Here is an 18,625-nt window from a genome sequence, read left to right as displayed (position 1 = left end):
GCTTATAACTTTTCACGGTGAAATTTCACCCGCTTTCAAGCAGGGTCAAAATTAAGCACATGAGTTTTTTGCCATCCTTGATTTTTTTTTAAAAACTATAAAGATCAGTAAAGGGGATTGGGGCAGATTAACCCATGAGAATTGTTTGTTCCCCTTAAGACTCTGACCCAAGTAAGCTTCCACACGTGTTTGGAGTGGAAAGTGAAATAACAGGTTGACAGTGTATCAAAATGCTGTTAAGAGTAGATTACAAGTACTATTCTATATCCTGCACCTCCCTAGAGCGGTTTTCTGCCATATGCCTGGGTTGCTCTTGTTCAGACTGGCAGCATGGCAGAAAAGATGAATAATGATGATAAAGAGGGAATATCCCCTTGCCCTCTTCTCCCCCTCCCACCTCTTTTTCTGGAAGATGGTGAAAAACAACAAGATAAAAGGCCTTGATACCCTGATGATAACCAACTCCTTCTGTAGCTGCGTGTTTTTGTTTTAAGATCTTGGTCCTCTACTGCATTGCATGTCTCTGTAGATTGAGCAAGACTGTGCCTGTTTGGCTTGAGCCTGAATTTTACTGAATTTATTTGGGGATAGGCATGGGGGCTTTCAGACTGAGGCTCTCTGGACCTTGCCAGGCATCTCAGAGGAACTAGGTGGTTTCCATCGGCTCAGATCCTAGCTTTCCTTTATCCTAATTTTTTTCTGTCTCTCTCTAGAAAACTTTGAACGACGACCTTGGTCCCAACTGGAGGGATAAACTGGAGTACTTTGAAGAGCGTCCCTTTGCTGCCGCTTCCATTGGCCAGGTTCACCTGGCACGCTTGAAGAATGGTAAAGAAGTTGCCATGAAGATCCAGGTGGGTTTGCAGTTTCTCTCGGTTCTAAGATGGGCACCGTGAACTCCTGTTTAGGCCCTAAATCCCCTCCAGCTCCATTCCCCTCTACACAGACCTATCACATTTACTATAGAAAGAGGGGTTTGAAGTGTTGTATGAATAACATGCATGCCCAGGGCTGTGTTAATTAGGTGCAAGCGCTTTTGCGCCACTGCGCGAGTGCAGGATTTATGTTGTACACATTTCTTTGCTTCCCCACAGAAAAAATGACTTCTGAGGGGAGGCAAAGGGAAGCCGCAAGAGCGATCGCTTGCTCCTCCCTGGCAGCCTAAAGTAGCCAGCGGAGATGTAAACCAGCGTGCTGGGCGGGTGTGCAAGCGAGTGAATATGAGAGACACTGTCCCTCTGGCTTGCTATTGTAGTGCACCTGGTGTGGAGAGACTCTGTCCCCTCAGGCAGAGCATAATGTAGTAGCCTGCCTGCTTGGTGATTCCCATTGGGAACAATTCACTAACAACATTCTTAGTGAATTCCCGCAGGAGCATAAAACAGATGTAAAAGTTTTAAGGCTCCTTTACATTGCCAGAGTGGTGTAAAGGAGCCTTATTGTAAATGACAGTGTGGCCATATAAATGCTTATGGTGCTTTAGTGATTAGAACTGGTCTAAATTTTTGGACTGAAAATTTTTCCTATCAAAATGTGGTTTGGTAGCTGTTTACTATTGACCTTCCTGAAGATGGTCAGTAGCCAATATAAATTGAGTTTGATTCCCCAGCCGTCATTTGCTCTTCAGTTGCCTCTTATGTAATACTGAACATATGGCTGTGTATATTTGTTGACTAATAACTAGAAATAAAGGGTCAATACTAGCTACATTACTATTAGACAAAGGGGGTTTGGGGATTTCCTCAAATGTTCTCCACTCCCATTCTCCATCCATTGTATTGTAGTTTAAATAAATTACCAAAATAATTGAAACTGGCATGATTGTTGTGGTGTTTTGACTAATAAAATATGCAGAATTTTGCAGAATTTTAATTTTTTGGTGCAGAATTCCCCCAGGAGTAAAGCACAGAGCATTGGAAGGACAGGTTTCAGGGTTTAAACCAGTCTCTAGCTATTAGGGATTAGGATGAGATCTTCATAAGGGACAGACTAGCTCACTTCAGTCTGTTGTGGGGTTTTTTGTACCTTCCTCGGAGGAATGTGGTTCTGGCTGTTGTCAGACAGAATACTGGATTAGTGGACCGTGGGTCTGATCTGGAATGATAGTTCGTATGCTCCTAATAGCATATAGGACAGTTGAAGAATAGATCAGAATTCACCTTTAGGTGACTTTCCCTGTGAAAATAGTCCTCCTCACTAGTTGCCCAGTGGCTGTTTTAAAAATCTTTGACTTGTTGTGGCAGCCTGGTTGTGAGTCAGATTTGATATGGCAGGCACTCAGCCATGTCGCAGCTCTCATGCATTTGAACAGTGTCTGTCAGAAAAATACATGACATTGTTTATCTATGCACAATAAAACTGTCAGTAATTAAAACAGTCAACAGGGGCAACACAAACTGTGTGTGTGTTCAAACTAGTTTCAATGTTAACACAGATTTGGTGCTTCTAATATAAAGCACTGGCTTTCAGTGTCATACATTTGTAATCTAGATCAGTGGTTTTCAAACTTCAGGTCGCAACCCAGTACTGGGGCACGGAATGCAAGGCACTGGGTCGCCTTGCTCAGCACCCAGGGACCCTGGCGGTTGGCCAGTAAAAACTAGTAGTCCCTACCTGTTTTGACACCGTGGTGTGCCCCGGAAGCGGCTAGCAGCAGGTCCAGCTCCTAGGCAGGGGGGCCATGGGGCTCCACGTGCTGCCCCTGCCCCGAGCACGGCTCTGCACTCCCATTGGCTGGTTCCGAGCCCATGGGAGCTGGAGGGTGTGGTGCCTGTGGGCAAGAGCCATGTGGAACCGATTTGGCGCCTCCGCCTAGGAGCCGGACCTGCTGCTGGCTGGTTCCTTGGGCGCAGCACCAGGAAAGACAGGAAAGCTGCCTCTGCACTCCAGCTGCGCCACTCATCGCTGGAGGTAAGCCTATGCCCCAATCCCCTACCCCAGCCCTGAGCCCCCCCAAACCCAGAGCCCCCTCCTGTACCACAAACCCCTCCTGCCTGGCCCCACCCCAGAGCCTGCACCCCCAGCCAGAGCCCTGACCCCCTCCCACACCCCAACCTTGTTCCCACCCCTGCACCCCAGCCCTCTGCCTGAGCCTTCTCACACCTCAAACCCCTCATCTCCAGCCAGAGCCCTCATCCCCCCACACCCCAACCCTCTGCCCTAGCCCCTCCCACACCCCCCAGCCAGAGCCCTCAACCCCCTGCCCCAGCCTTGAGCCCCTCCCACACCCCAAACCCCTCATCCCCAGCTCTGTTGGGTGGTGGGCATCGACAATTTTCTTCAACTGGGTCGCCAGAAAAAAAGTTTGAAAACCACTGATCTAGATGAGCTAAATGTCCTGTTGATACAGATCTTACTTAAGCCATGTGTGCAAGTCTTGATGCTTCCCTCTGTGATCTATGTCTCCACCTGAGTTGGTCGTTTGTGGGCTCCTTTTGTAAGCAGGGGATATTTTGTGGATACTGTCTGGTTTAGAGGATTGGTGATGTGACCTAGAGCCTTTCATTTCTAGGGCATCTGTTTGAATTCAGGCCAAGTTAATAGTGATGGAAGGTTACCATCATGGTGTCAGTTCAACTCCCAGTTGACAGGTGTTCAAATCACAAAAAACAGTGTAGAATTGGCTCCCTTCTTGACAGTCCTGTGTAGAGAAGTGAAGTATTGAACAGGTGAGGAAACTGATCCAACCTCTTGCCAGTTCAGGGTTGGAGCACATCGGCATGCAGGGCAGGTTACGCTTACCCTGCTGCTCTCCATGCAGTTCTGTTCTGTGGATAAACAATGGGCTTCAGTCTCCAGTGCAGTCAATCTGCTGTGTCTCAGCAGTGATAGTGAAGTGAGAGTCTGGTATCTCATGGGCATTTATTTCTCTTGGGATCCCTACTTCAGAAAATCATAACCGGTCATTTTTCTTGCAGGGAGATTAGGGTAGAATCTAACATCCCTCTAAGGGGTTGGTTCTGTGTGTTGCCCATCGTCATATGTCTGAGCACCTTCCAGGTAATAGATTTACATAGTGAGGTCCATAGTGGACTTCTTAATCATTGAGTCTTCTCTCTTCTGGTGTTATAGGAAGCTCTGCTTGGGTGTATTTTTGAGGTGGGAGGTATTGGTGGCTATTTTAAGTGATATTCTGGTTATGGTAGTGAGTCCTGCAGTAGCCTAAAGGTCCCCTAACCCTGGAATGGTCTGTTTTCACTGATGTCCTTGCCCTTCTTCCCCTGCAGTACCCTGGTGTAGCCCAGAGCATCAATAGCGATGTTAGCAATCTGATGACCGTCCTGAGCATGAGCAACGTTCTCCCAGAAGGTAAAGTAACCGGCATGCTGGCTGAAGCCTCCCAGGATAGAAACATCCTGCAGGGTCCTGTGAGGCAAGGTTAGGAGGAGGAGGGATGGTTCAGACATCTACTAGTACCTCTCCTTGGTTACATAGCCACCTCCTTAACAATCAGCATCTGTGCTGGGCCTCTTTGCATCACCTCTCCCCACCACCTGTTCAGTGCTGCACCATCATAAACATAATGGATCTTGGGCTGCTCCAGACCCATGTCTCCTCATTGTCGTTGGCATAGCTAAGATCTTAGTCATGCAGGCCTATGGTTTAGAGCCCTGCAACCTGACCCAAACTCAGTGGGACCCAACTACAAATGCCCGGTCTGGGTCAGGTGGGAAAAGAACCAGGAGTTTTGGGGCTTGGGTTGGCTCTCCTCCTCCTGTCAGTGGGGAGGTGTCGCAGTGCGAATGCAGAGCAGCAGAAGGCAGTGGATGTCAGGAGCAGAGCATGCATCTGCTGTTGCTCTGACCTCACAAACTGGAGGCAGTGGCAGTGACTCAGATTCACAGGGGAAGGGTTGGGTTGGATTGAAAAACGACTCAACCTGGTCGAGTCCGTGGCGTGGCTAAAAACTAGGTCCGAGCAGACCTCTAGGATAGTGACCCCCAAAAAAAGACTGAGCTGACCTTCACGTCACTTTCTTCCAGCATCCTAAACTGATTGTGAGTGGGAACAAACTCTTCATTTAAGGGGGTGACCATCCTAGGTCCCTTATGCCAAAAACAGGCCCTGTGGAGCCCTTTGGAAACCTAGTGCTCCCACAATCGGAGCCTTAGCAAAAGAAGAAGATCATGTAAAAGAGAACGTTCCATTGAGCTCTTTCTGGGTGGGCCATGCAATGTGATACTCGTAGTCTCTGGACACAGATTTTTCATTCCCCAGAGAAACTGCTGATCTAGACTAGGCAGCAGCAGCACCTGGGAGGAGGACTCCATGTGGAAATGCTGCGCGCTCCAGAAGAGAGCGCTGCACGCCCATGTGCAACAGGCATGAGTCATTTCACTAGCATAAGCACAGGGAACTCTCTGCCCAGCTTTCCTGGTGTGGAGTCTGTGCCTGATGGGTGTGTGTTGCCATTAACGCTTCGATAATCAAATACCTATTTGGCTGGGGAGCCCCATGTAGAAACCGTCCCGTGGAGGGGCGGGGGTGTCTGGGTCAGGGGTGGGATGTGTGCTCAATAGGGAGTGTACAAGGCCACCCCTTTCTCTGCCTGTTTGTGCAGAGGGGACCTACTGGGACTCTTGCCTGGCTTGAGCAGTGCCTGAGAGAACTTGCTTCTGGTGACTTCCTGCACCGGTGTGTGCACAGCGTGGACATTGGCTTATGGAGTGTCTCTTTAATGCCTATTTGCCATCACAAATCCCAGTGTTCAGCAAAATCCATTCTCTTCTTCGTGTCCTACAACTGTACTCATTCCCCGCTCTCTCCAGCTATGGAGGTGAAGATGGCAGGGAAGAAAACCACCATGGTCAGACCCTTCCCCTGACCTGAAATACAAATGTGTAATCCCTGACAAGGGCATATGTATTTCTTCCCCCACCCCCACTGTTGCAGTAGTTGGAGAGCTGGGTGGGATTCTGTACATGCTGCCACTAAGCGTATTGGAAAGGGTTGCTGCTGAGTGAGAGGAATTATCCCATCTGGCACCTGGGGAATGGGGTCCTGCATATGTGGCCCCCAGGACAATCCCAGCCCTCGCTGGCCTGGTGAACACAAGTTGCTTTTTCGGATCAGAGACTGAGGAATGAGAGTGAACCAAACTTGGTCACTGTGATTAAGCATGGAATCAGAAATGTGAGCCACCTGGGGAGGCTGCGTTGCCTTGGCTCCAAGCTGTTTGCCTTGCAAGTTCTCTTCTCCACCAGTGGCTTGCTCCTTATTGAACCACTAAGCATTTTCTATGCCTGATACTGCCTAAAGATCTTCTTCCTTCTGCAATTCTGTTTCTAGGTCTGTTTCATGAGCACATGATTGAAGTTTTGAGCAGAGAATTGGCCATGGAGTGTGATTACAAGAGAGAAGCTGCCTGTGCTAAGAAATTCAAGTGCGTTCACAGTGGTGCCCTCTGACGCTTCTCCCCTTGGTGCATGATATTGGGAAGAGGGGCCCCGTTATTTAACTCCTGGTGCTAGGGCTTCTGCAGTGGCCTTGACTCCCAGAAGTTCTTGGGTGTGCATGCCCCGGGGGCAGGAGATGTGTGGGCATAGGGGGGGAAAGGGTAGTTCTTTAAAACTGCAGGTGTGTAAAATGCTCCCAGTCATCCCCAGTGTAGCTCCCTGCTTTTGGAACTGGTTTTGTTGGTTGGACACCCAGTGGTGCCCAGCCAGGAGTAAGGCAGAGCAGATGCAGGGCACAATTGATGAAACTGCCTGTTTGGCCACTGGGGAGGGGTTCTGCCAGCTGCTGAGGCAGGACTGAATTGATTTTTTGCCTGCTGGGCACTCTTGGCCTGGTGGTAGAAACGCACTCGTATTCTTTGACACTGTAAATGCCTCCCTTCAGACTTCTCAGCCCATTCAGGTGATTGATGCTAAGAGCACAGCTCTGCTTCCCTTGTCTCCACCTGCCCTGCTGTGGAGTGCACTCACTGGGAGCGCAGCCTGGCTGTTTTATGTGGGGGAGAGATGGGAGACAAGCTCCTCTTCCCCTTGGTCCCCTGCTTTGTCCCTGGGTATAGCTGCTGGCTGGCTCTGCTATGTACGCTGCGCTTGCCAAGGGGGCCGTCTGGGCTCCTTGGGGCAGGGGTAGCTAAGGTTAGAAAGCTTGTGCCCTCATGACAATGTCATCTGGTTCTTTTCAAAAATTGCCCCTGCATTCCCTGCTCTCTTTAGTCCCTGTGCCTACTTGGTACCCCTGCAGGGGGGCGCCCTCTCCAGGCACCCTGCTGTGCTACACATGTGCTCTCCTGTTGCGGGGGAAGTTCCTAGTAGCAAGACGCTTCCATCCCCAGTGGCAGCAGGTGTTACTGCCTTCACTGCCAGCCTTGCTTCTGCATGCAGTCTGAACTCTCTCAGGCAGAGGAAAGGGAACTTGGTGGGTCCCCCATTTCCAGGGAGCTCCGAGCATTTCTAGTAACCACAGTCCTGGCTGGGATTAAATGGAGTCTCCCTTCAGAGCCATCAGTGGCTTGAACCAGGTGGAGTAGTTTCTGCTGCTGAATGTGAAGGATTCCTCTCTCCCTATCTCACATTGCAGGAGCTGGGGACCCCAGGCGGTGCCAGTGCAGGGCATTTGGGTGACTTCTAGGCAGCTGGTCTCTGCTTGTAAGGAGACTTTGTATTTGCAACACTGCAGAAGTGACTGCCTCCTTGGGATCTCCTAACCCTTTCCTTGCTGTCCCCAGGGAGCTGTTGAAGGATCACCCTTTCTTTTACGTGCCTGATGTAGTGGATGAGCTGTGCAGCCAGCATGTCCTGACCACAGATCTGGTGTCTGGGTTCCCGCTGGACCAAGCAGAAGGATTGAGCCAGGAAATCCGGAATGAGGTATTACCCCAGCACTGCTGTGGCTGGGTGCAGTGAGGGAGCCGTGTTTGCTTGGTCACTGTCTTGGAGCCTTTGTGACAGTGACTTGATCACTACAAATTGCAAGGTGGAGGGAGAGCTGTTAGGGCAGGGGAACACTGATGACTCTTTCTGTGGTCTTTTGAGAGAGGCAGCTCTGGATTATAATTGTTGGGCTTTTATGGATTGGAACGGTGATTCTGGCAATTTCTGTGATTGAGTTTAGACCTTGTAAACATGCATTATTATAAAGAATGGTCATTCTCTCTGGGCTGGGGGGAGTAAATGGCAGTGGAGCCGTGATTGTCCAAGGAGATGTCTGTGAGCATGTCCTGGCCCCCTAGCTCTTTTAGACTTTCTGTTGTGCTGTGTATCACTATACAGTTGAAGCAGCATGCTGTATTGCTACCCTAATGGGAGGCAGCCCCTCTTCTCTACCCTCTTCTCTCAAGGGATGGACCTGACCTTGGGAGAGGTTCCCAGCTTGTTGAGAGGGACTCTTTGCTTGCAGTTGCTCTCTTGAAACAAGAGCACAGAAATGTCTCTCTTCCCATTGCATTAGCAGTCAAATATAGCTTCCCCTGCTGGATTGGCTTGTGTAGCACAAGGGTATTGGAAAAGTACCTCTCAGTAAACAAGCAGAAGGGAGGGGAAGTGAGGGATGTGAAGGCATCAGTGCTGAATATAGCAAGGGATGGAGAGTTAGAGCAGGGCAGGCAGCTCTGGCTGCTGCTCAGTTAGCAGAAATAACTGCCCTGGTATTTGGATTGAGTTGTTTATGGGCTGGTGTGAGCTATCAGCTGTTGGCAGGTCACTGAGGAAGTGCACAGAGTATGTTCCTATAGATAAACAGATCCCAGCAACACACTGTACTTGGAGCTGTGCCAGATCCAGTTGCCTATGACCTCTGGGCTGTTTGGTTGTTCTTCAACTTGTCATTCGTGATAATGTGGCTGCTTGTGTGTTTGGTGATGGTTTTTTAATAGCTCACCTGACAGCAAAGCATTTCCCACTTACAAAGGGAGATGATGTGGGGTCTGTCCCTTACTCTGCACAGTGTCCAAGTGGCTGACTCATGGACTCTCTAGCCCATGTCCTTCTGGCCCAAATGTGACTGACTTGCACCAGTTTTGGCTCGTGTTCAGTGTTACATTATTACTCTTGGAATGGGGTGTTTAAAACCAGTTGCCTTCTATCCAACACTGGACAATAGCTGGGTGGAAGCTAAAGATTTTCAGAATAAGCAGGCGGTGACCCTGCCATTGTGACTAGAGGCAGTTCTCTGTTAAACAGGCTCTAACACAATTGCCTCTTTATAAAAGAATCCTGTAGCATTTCAGAGCGAGACCGTTTCTATAGGTTTTTTTGAGCAATTGTATAGAAAACTCTATATTGCAGCGTTCTATGTAAGGTTCATAACGCTGATCGATAGTCTTGTTCTCTATTACTTCCTTAGGTTTTTAAGGATGACTTCCCTAGAGCCCTGTTACATTTCTATAGAACTTTGTTGATTTCATCCTGACTAAGCTCTACAGGAGTCTTTCACAAGGGTGAACTATAATTGCTGCTCCACTGGCCTCCCCAGTCTCTGCACTGTTGGATCTCCTTGCATTGTGAAGAGCTCCCCTTACTGCCCTGGCGACACCAGGGAGAGACTTACTGTGAGAGACCATAAATCCTGTAAAAGCTGGGCAGGCCAGCAGAACTGAGAGAGACTGTGTATTCAAGTACCTGCAGTGATGCGCGCGCGCGCTCTCTCTCTCTCTCTCTCTCTGGTGCCCCCCTTCTGTTTGATGTCCCCTAGAGGCTGCTGTCTGCAACTACCACTTAGCCAACTTCCTTCTAATCAGCAAGGAAAGCATGGTACAGATATTGTGTGTGCCGTGTCTTGAGCAAGAGGAGTGTATCTCACCACATGGGGATTGGCAGGGGGCTGATGCTAACCTCCAGTTAGCCAGCAAGTCCATGTCTTACAGTTGGCACTAGTGTAGAATTTGCATCGAGGTTCTCTGACTCCAGCGGTTAGCAAGGGATCACCACACCTGTGGAAAACGAGGCCTTCCTTTCATTGTCTCCTATGGAGCTGTTGTGACTGGGAGCAGCTAGGTGGGGGATAAATGCTCATGCTGAATTTTCCATAACTTTATTAAAAGCTTCACTTTATAGGAAAAAACAGGGGCCTAAGTAGACAACAGGGGCCTAGTCATATGTTGGGCATGTATGTGCGCACATGCTGCCTTTGGCTCTGAAAGCACAGTCATTAGCGTTTGAGGGAGATGAGAAATTGCCATGAGGAGTGAGCAGTAATGGAGCCTCTATTGTCTTGTCAGCTGTCCAGCTAGACAAGTGCTAGTGTTAAATGAGACATGTAGCATGTGGTTCTGCAGCAGCTTCCTGCACAGAACTCCCACTGGTGGCTTGAGGTCAGTGGGTGTTCTGTGCCTGGGGGAGAATAGGCCAGATGTATCTCAGCACCAGTAGAGACAGTGGTACCACACTGTTCCTCCCTCAGCACCTGGCCGGCATGCTGATGTAGTTCCTGTGTGCTTAAATCTGGGGCGGGTGGTGTGTCTGACACTTGGATAGCTGTGACTTGCTGCTTTCCTCACCCATTTTCTCTCTCCCTCATTGTGCTTCCAAAGATCTGCTCCAACATCCTGATTCTGTGCCTGCGGGAGCTGTTTGAGTTCAGGTTCATGCAGACTGATCCGAACTGGTCTAACTTCTTCTATGACCCACAGCTGCACAAGGTAAGCCCAGCAACCAGCTGGTCCTATACTAGGTAGGAATTTTTGTTTGACGGTCTCCCACCCCCAAAGCTAAATAGTCTCTTATTGCGTCTCTTTTATAGAACCTACTATTTCAGACCCAAGGTAGGCAGGGGCTGTGGTGCCATAGTGGGTTATCTATCAAAGAGGGGTGTGAGGTCTTCACAACACTGCAGTCTGCTGGGAGAACAAGTAGGCTTATTTCAGTGACCTCCAGAGAGCAGAGCCCCTGGCCTTTGGGTATATTGTGTGAAGCAATGTTGTACCATGCTCCTCAGCAGCAATATGCTTATGCTGGAGTCTAAGGCTTTCTAGTGGGAGGAGGGAGTAAGATCTTACGTACCCTAGTTCCATTGACCACTGTCTCCTGAAAGTGAAACTTCCAGTCACAGTAGGCAGAGGTGCCAGCAGAGCCAGCTGTCTTGCCAGCACCCTCAGAAGACCTTTGCATGGGCAGGGCACCAGCTTTTACATGTCCTCCAGCTTCATTACAAACAAGGAAGCATAACGGGAAATATCAATGGATGTCTCATTTTGCTTCCTCAAAGGGCTGAGAATGAACATTGCTGCTATCCAGCCATGCTGATGGAATCGGCCTCTTTCTTCATTCCTCATCAGCTGATGGTGGGGGGGGGAGAATGGGTCCCTTTTACCTTGGCTGCCCACCCGCTCTGCCTTGTATCCAAGACCAGTCTCCTAACACTCTGGGTCTGTTCTGACTTTACTGAAATCTGTCCCTGAAAAATCTCAACCATGCGTATTCTCTACCATAAGAACAGTTAAGATATTATTGAGTAAGGGACACCTCAGTCAAATGCTTGCCATTTGTGCTATGCTAAACATATTGATGTCTAGTGAGGTGATCCTATATGGTCAGAATTTCTTTCCTCGTGCTCCGGGGGTCTGGTTGCTGCATATATTTGTGCCCTTGTCAGGTAGGTTTGGAAATGGCATTGGTGCTAGGGGCTGTCTAGGAAATCTTGGACTGGCTGAATTCCACGTTTGTAAATGCTTGAAGCAAGGTTCTTTGCTGATGTGCTCCAGAGCGGAACCTATTAGTGTGGGAGCTACAAACCCATCAGATATCAGAGGTGGTGACTCCTCTGCTGTCTGAGCATATGTATGTCCCTAGGAATAACTCTCTAATGTGCCATATGCTATGAAGTATGTTACTGGGTTTAATGTTGCCAGTCCTAACCAGTAAGGAGGGAGTTAAGTGGAAATTCAGATGCTTTGGAAGGACCTCCAGCCCCATGTGACTTGTGACAATTGAGCTAAATGAAACCACTGCCGTAGGCTTCCCACGCCTGGCTGCACTCTTTTGCAGTGGTTTCTATTGTAATGCAGAAGGGTTTATCCATATCCAGGTGGCCCTGTTGGACTTCGGCGCAACTCGTGGGTTTGACGAGGACTTCACTGACCTCTACATTGAGGTGAGGACTCCAGCTGCACACGCAGCCTTGCTATGCTAGGGAGAACAGTGCCACTTGCACAGCCCTGCTTCACTCAAGGCTCTGTCGGGTCTCAAGATCTTACATGTTTGAGGCGCACTTCTGTTTGCAGCTGAATCTGCTCCTGGGAGGAAACCCGGCCTGGGGCATGTTGAAGGAGATCATGCCACAGCTTTGCCCCCTTCTCCTAGATTCACCTGTATCCCTCACAAACCTGCTGCTATCCCAGTTATCCTGTTGTAAGTTTACATCACAAACAAGGAGACCTGAGGCTGCTGCTCTATAAAGGTCCAACTCCTGCCCTGGGTTTCCCCTGTGTAACTCCACCTTGAGAGTGGAATATGGCCCCACATGTCTCAGTGAGGAAATAACACCTCCCCCATCCTTATTACTTTGTGCTCCCTCCACTCTGTCTCGTCTCTCCCCAGCTTGGGGCACGGGGAACCTACAATTAGCTACTGCAGACTAGTGTGGCTGCAGTTGAGCTGCTATCCTGCTGTGTAATAGTTATGTGATAAGGACTTGGCTGCCACAGTGACTTCTTTCCTGAAGTTCCAGGCTCTTTCATTGACTCAACATGTACAAACCCTACTGCAGCAAATTGAAATATTGCTCTCTGAGCAGTAGTGCTTATCTGAACAGACGTGGTACCTTTCTGCCTGCTGGGAATTCAGTGATATGGTTGAAATGCATGGACCTGGAGCATTTCATACTCTGCTCATCTCCTGTAACTTCAGCCTGCTTATAAATTGTATGACAAAGCCAATTAATATCACTAAGCCACTTTAATTACATGTCCATTCCTTTATCAGAGCACTGAATTCTGTACTTCATAAAATAAGTCCAAATAGCTGGGGCTTGCCGTCTCTACGAAAACTGCGGGTGCCCCAAGCAAATTTGGTTCTTGAGTTCCACAGGAAGCAGGGCCACTTGTTTTGTGGGCCACTGAGTCCAGTCCTGGTAGGAAAGGCTTTTTTGCAGCAGATGCGTTTATGCAACTAATTCTGAAACTGGTCATTTTCCAGATTGGTGCCATTCAATCCGCAAAGCAGTTGGGGGAGGGGCAAGGAAGAGTGTGAACCTAATCAGGCTGCTTGATAGCAAATGTTGCTGCAATTGCTTAGTAACATAAAGGCGTGTTGGATGCAAGACTCCTGTCTCCTTGTTTGATGGTGTTCTTCCTATTCAGGTAATAAAGGCGGCTGCAGATCAGGACAGAGAGACAGTTTTGAGGAAGTCGATAGAAATGAAATTCCTTACTGGTTATGAAGTCAAGGTATGGAATGGAATCCTCCCTGTTATTGCTGGCCAGCTGCAGAGCTCTTTAAGTGCCTTGGGTCTGATGTTCTGTGGATCCTGTAATAGGGAGAAGCTAGCGACAATCCATGACAGCTGCACTCTTGGGGTTGGCAGTGGGAAGGAAAGGATACAGGATTGCTGTGACACACCTACGTCAGCCTCTCTTCAAATCGAGCTAGAAATTAGAAAAACTACAGCACTGGCTGTAGCCAGGATGTATTTTATCCAAGCTTCTCCCTTCACTTCCTTTGCTGCAGCAAAGCCACCTTTGTGTTTTATATCTGTGCAGCACGGGCTTTGATGAGAGCCCTACACACATGCCCAAAGGCAGAATAAGAATCTGTATCCCTTTCCCCAGGGCATGAATGCACCTGTAAATAGTGTCCTTAGTGCACAACTTGGCATTCCTCCTGGTGACTCCCTCCCATTATCCCAGCTGAATCCTCCATGTTGCACAGTCTTTTGAGTTCTCGTAACTCAATGGCCAAAAGTCTCCTGTGAGACAGCTGTAAGTGAGCCACTCTAGAGTTTCTCCGGGTCTCTGGGCTGGAGACTGGACTTTACCTCGGGCAGGGCACCACCTTTCCCTTGCCTACTGCTGAGCGTTAGCCCCCTGGTCTTTTACTCTTTTCCTCCATATGTTAAAAGCAGCTGGTACTGGAGTCATCCTTGTGTGTTATTGACTCCTCTTTGTTTTTGGGCAGGAGATGGAAAATGCCCACTTAGAAGCTGTTCTCATCCTGGGAGAGGCTTTTGCGTCTGAGGAGCCATTTGACTTCGGCACCCAGAGCACCACAGAAAAGATCCATGGTTTGATCCCGGTCATGCTGAAGCATCGGCTTGTCCCTCCGCCAGAGGAGACCTACTCTCTCCACCGGAAGATGGGGGGCTCTTTCCTCATATGCTCCAAACTGAAGGCCAAAATCGCCTGCAAAAACATGTTCCAGGAGGCCTATAGCAAATACTGGAGCAAGAGGGCCAAGGAGCAGGAGCAGTAGTGAAGATGAACTAATAAGTGTCTCATTCTTAAGGCCCAATCATACTGTATCTAGCAAAGAGCAATGTAGTCTGTCACATCCCCACAGTCTCATCTTGAGATGTAGCAGCCTGTGTGCTGGAAGTTCAATGTTTGTTTCACAAGGACAAAGTCTTTCTTTAACACAGCGTCTGTCCTAGACTCTGCCATTAGACTCCCATGGCTTACAGGAATTGTCCTCCTGAGGTGGTGGGGCTTAGTTGCTGTGTTCTTCCACACTGTTCAAAGCACCAACCAGCTATCTCTAGTGCATTTTTAACATTGATGGTGACTGCATACTGTGGTTGGGTTTTTATAATGTGTTGGGCAGGGTTGAGAGGAGAGTTAGAGAGAACAAAACCAGGACTAGTTTATATTGAAACCTGTTTATAATTCTCTGAAAATCATTTAAAAAAAAAAAAAAGAAAAAGACTCCCTCTCACCCCTTTCTTTTTGCTAAGGTGGAATTTGAATGGTTTTCATACTGTGAATTATAGAATAACATACCTGGTAACCTAGAACAGACGCCTGTTTTGTAAGATGAATGGTGGCCTTCAGAGAAGCCTGGATTTTACTGACAGGGATATCATGTAAGATGTGTACACATAGGATTAAATTTTATGCCTTCTCCCTCCCTTTCTGTCTTCGGCTTGCAAGCTAAAACTATCTGATGCAGGGGGTGCCAAAATTTATATTTAAACATATCCACAGGGAACTCTTGCTCAGAAAGTCAGTCAGTTGTTTTTTTAATTTTGAGTTGAATGTATAAGCTCCCCTGATGGCCAAAGCCCTGACATTTCTTGGCTTGTTAGAGTCCCAGCAAAGAAATTAGTCTCTTTGCCTTCCTGTGCCCTCCAATGCAGAGTTTGAGGGAAGGGGGAAACGTTCTCTGGGATTCTCTTATCCTCTTATGGGCATTTCAAGCTTTTGCTGAAATGTGTATTACATGTTTATAGCCAAACGCACAGTTTTAAAGAATTGGAGTCAGACTAGCAAACTTAACTTGTTAGGGTTTTGTACAATTCTTGTATCTGTATGACTTACTGATTTCAATAAAAAAGTGCTTGTGCAGAGGGCTTCTGCCTGCAGTTATTCCATCTCCTCTGCTTCCCATGACCAGGGTAAAAGAATAGCAAGTGGTAATATGCAAGCAGATAGACTCTCTTACAGTATGAATAGAAGAAACTGGGCCTGAAGGAGAAGGGTCAGAGAACCTCTTCCAGTATTTCTTCCATTCTTTCTTGGAAGGGAAATGTCATTTTGCAAAAGAATCACTTCCATCAGTGCCTATTTCAGTCTCCATGGCCTGGGACTAGATTTGAATGTCACTTTATTACGAGCCTCTTGGAGTGGACACATTCCATCCTTCCTCCCCAAACACATGGAGGAAAAACTTCCCCTTGCATTAATGCTTTAATTAAAGCCAGTGGTGCAGTTCTACTGTGTCTGGATGGTACTGGGTGCTGAAAGGGAATTACTTCCCAGCAGGATCAAATGGAGTAGGCTCAACAGCTGTCAGCTCATTGGTCTGCCCAGGATGGGAAAAGGCAGTGGGTGAATGTGTATTTTAGACTTTTAATACACTCAGCTGACTGTTAAACAGAATTTAGCATGGCTGCTAGTACTTTACAGGCACTAAACAAAGAATTCGTAAACACAAAGATGGAATATGCCCAGACCCTCAGTTTTGCACTTATCCAGCCTTCTGTAATCTGGTAAGTGTACAAAGTTGATATCTCCTGCAGACTATAAAAAATAGTGTGTCGGAATTAAACACCTATTTGTGTCTAATTTAACCTTTTTTCCAAGCGCATGGACAGAACATGGAACTTGCTTCACATGAAAGTTATAGCCGGCTTGATTTTAAAAAACGTGATTTAAACCAGCGAGTTTAGAGGACATGCTAGAAAAAGTGTAACTCTTATTGATTCTATTTCTACTGGCCAGTGCAATAATCTTCCTGTACACAGGCCAACAGTGATTAGCCCCTGCACACTGATATAAACAAGACAGGCTTTTACTCTAGTTCTGTAGCATGCAGTACTTTTTCTTTCATCACTGATGGCAGCAGCCCTATGTACAGAACAGATGTTCCTACCATAGTCTTCTGTACCCCTGATTTCCAAAACTCTCTTCTTGACTATCTGAATTTACTGTGTTGCTATGCTTCTAGTTTGCCGAAGTGTCAGTTGTAGGTGGTAATGTGTGGAGAGGGGGAGAATTTTTAATTACTGAAGGCATTAAAACTCATGGAAGTCGAGACCTGGCTCTTCTAATATCAGCGGAAGTGAAATATTTAGAAGGCTTATGTTAGCATTAAAAAGTATAAAAAGCTGACAAGGAACTAGGACCAGGTAACCTTGTAGAGGAGACTGTTTAAAGCAACATGCAAGCAATACAGGGAGAACTAATGCATTCAGCTTATGTGGTGAATTGGCTCAAAAGTCATAACGTGGTTAAAGGTGGGTTTTTAACACATTGGTAGGTAGCATTCAGAATTGAGAGTTTGATCAGTTCCTTGTACTTGTGATTGTAATTAGGGACCTATTGTCTATTACTACACGTAATGCTGGAGGTGCTCACGTCTAGCTTAGAGCAAAGACAGTGTCTCCTGTGGGATACCTGGGCTAGGATAAGGTCAGTTGGTTTGTTAGAAGAGAATGCAGGATTCACCTTAAGGATAAATTCCAGTAGAAGGTGAAGCATGGCTTTGTTGGAGCACTGATGATCAGCGCTCAGGCTCTAGCCCTCCTGGCCTCATATATAGGCTTAAAGCAAGGCTCTGTAACTACTCAAGTCCCACAGCGCCATCATGGGATTATATGTCTTGAGGCTGTTGTAGCACAATGCACTGGAAAACCCTCCTTGACATAAGGGTGACCTAGTGTTCGTGCCTCAGTATCACATATTACCTTGTCTTCAGGCTCTGGCCAGAAGAAAGTCCAGGTTATTTTATACTGACTTGGAAGTGGTGCCTCTCACTGTAGTTTAACTAGCAAAGGTGCTCAAAATATGGGAATTAGGTCAAGGATGTGAAAGTGTCTGCTCTTGAGCAGACAGTTTGCAACCTCTGAGAACCTCTTCTCCAGGAAACAGCACCTGTTTCTTTGCTATAAACTTGAAGGTTGAGATTTGCTTTCCCCTTAAAGACAGCTTTCAGGGAGAAGAGCGGAGGCCAAACCACCAAGGTCCGGCCTTGCTTGTGGCACCTGAACAGACAGACTGGACTTCACAGATGCCACTATCAACTCAAGCCAGAACATGGGTGTTAAGTAGCAGGGGTTCCCCAGTGCTGAAGAGTCAAGCAGCTAGCATGAAGTCCAAGCACAATGCTGCTGCTCTTTTTGCTTTTCCATTGCCCAGTTCCCTTGAATCTGTATAGCCCTTCACCCTATTGTAGGACACCTGCAGCTGTGGGGGGGGGAAGGGAGTAAAGCTATGAGCCTACTATAGTTTGTGCCAGGGCATTGGGAAAAAGAGGGCCATTAGCCAAGAGTGAAGACTAGACAGGGCATACATGAATAAACCCACACAGGTTATGGAATGGCCCACTGGCCACAATTGTTCTGCTTAGGGTAGAACTTGACAGAGGAAGGCTGCAGGTGTCAGGGCTCTGAAATGAAATTCAATAAAGACCAGTACAAAGTACTACATGTAGGAAGGAAAAATTAAATGCATCACTACAGAATGGGGAATAACTGACTAGCTGGTGGTACTGCTGAAAGGATTGGGGATTATTAAAGTGGATAACAAATTGCACAGGAGTCAATGTGATGCGCAAAAGGCAAATATTCTAGAGTATTCTTAGGAATGTTGTAAGTAAGACATGGGAGATAATTGTCTTGGCACGGGTGAGGCCTCAGCTGAAGGACTACATCCAGTTCTGGGTGCCATTCTTTATGAAAGATGTGGACAAATTGGAGTGAGGCTAGAAGGGAACAACAACAATGATAAAAGGTTTAGAAAGCCTGACCTATGAGGAAAAGTTAAAAAACATGGGCATGTTTAGTCTTGAGAAAAGAGTGAGGAGGTAAGACTTCAACTATATTAAGGGCTCTTATAAAGAGGATAGTGATCAATTGTTCTCCATGTCCACTGAAAATAGGACAAGAAGTAATGGGCTTAATTTTCAGCAAGGGAGACTTAGTTAGCTATTAGGAAAAATGTTCTCATTACACAGGTAGTTAAGGTTGGGAATGGGGATGCTACAACCATCTTTGGAAGCTTATAATTGGAGGTTAAGAACAGGTT

General features: G+C 47.4%; 1 protein-coding gene across 1 annotated transcript in view; it reads left to right on the top strand.

The window, feature by feature from the left end:
* COQ8A (coenzyme Q8A) overlaps positions 1 to 15,443 on the top strand; it is a 73,462-nt gene extending 58,019 nt beyond the window's left edge. Inside the window, exons 8-15 of the mRNA XM_024196761.3 lie at positions 714 to 854; positions 4,227 to 4,308; positions 6,289 to 6,382; positions 7,682 to 7,823; positions 10,484 to 10,591; positions 11,977 to 12,042; positions 13,250 to 13,336; positions 14,064 to 15,443. Coding sequence (XP_024052529.1) covers positions 714 to 854; positions 4,227 to 4,308; positions 6,289 to 6,382; positions 7,682 to 7,823; positions 10,484 to 10,591; positions 11,977 to 12,042; positions 13,250 to 13,336; positions 14,064 to 14,357 — 1,014 coding nt within the window. The 3' untranslated portion in view covers positions 14,358 to 15,443. The remainder of the gene's footprint in view (positions 1 to 713; positions 855 to 4,226; positions 4,309 to 6,288; positions 6,383 to 7,681; positions 7,824 to 10,483; positions 10,592 to 11,976; positions 12,043 to 13,249; positions 13,337 to 14,063) is intronic.
* Positions 15,444 to 18,625: the final 3,182 nt, after the last annotated feature.

The sequence above is a fragment of the Terrapene carolina genome, unplaced genomic scaffold (assembly GCF_002925995.2).
Source record: "Terrapene carolina triunguis isolate 2854851 unplaced genomic scaffold, T_m_triunguis-2.0 Scaffold406, whole genome shotgun sequence".
Classification (NCBI taxonomy): Eukaryota; Metazoa; Chordata; order Testudines; family Emydidae; genus Terrapene; species Terrapene triunguis.
The sequence above is the reverse complement of the archived record's forward strand: the minus strand, read 5'-3'. Positions and strand labels throughout refer to the sequence as shown.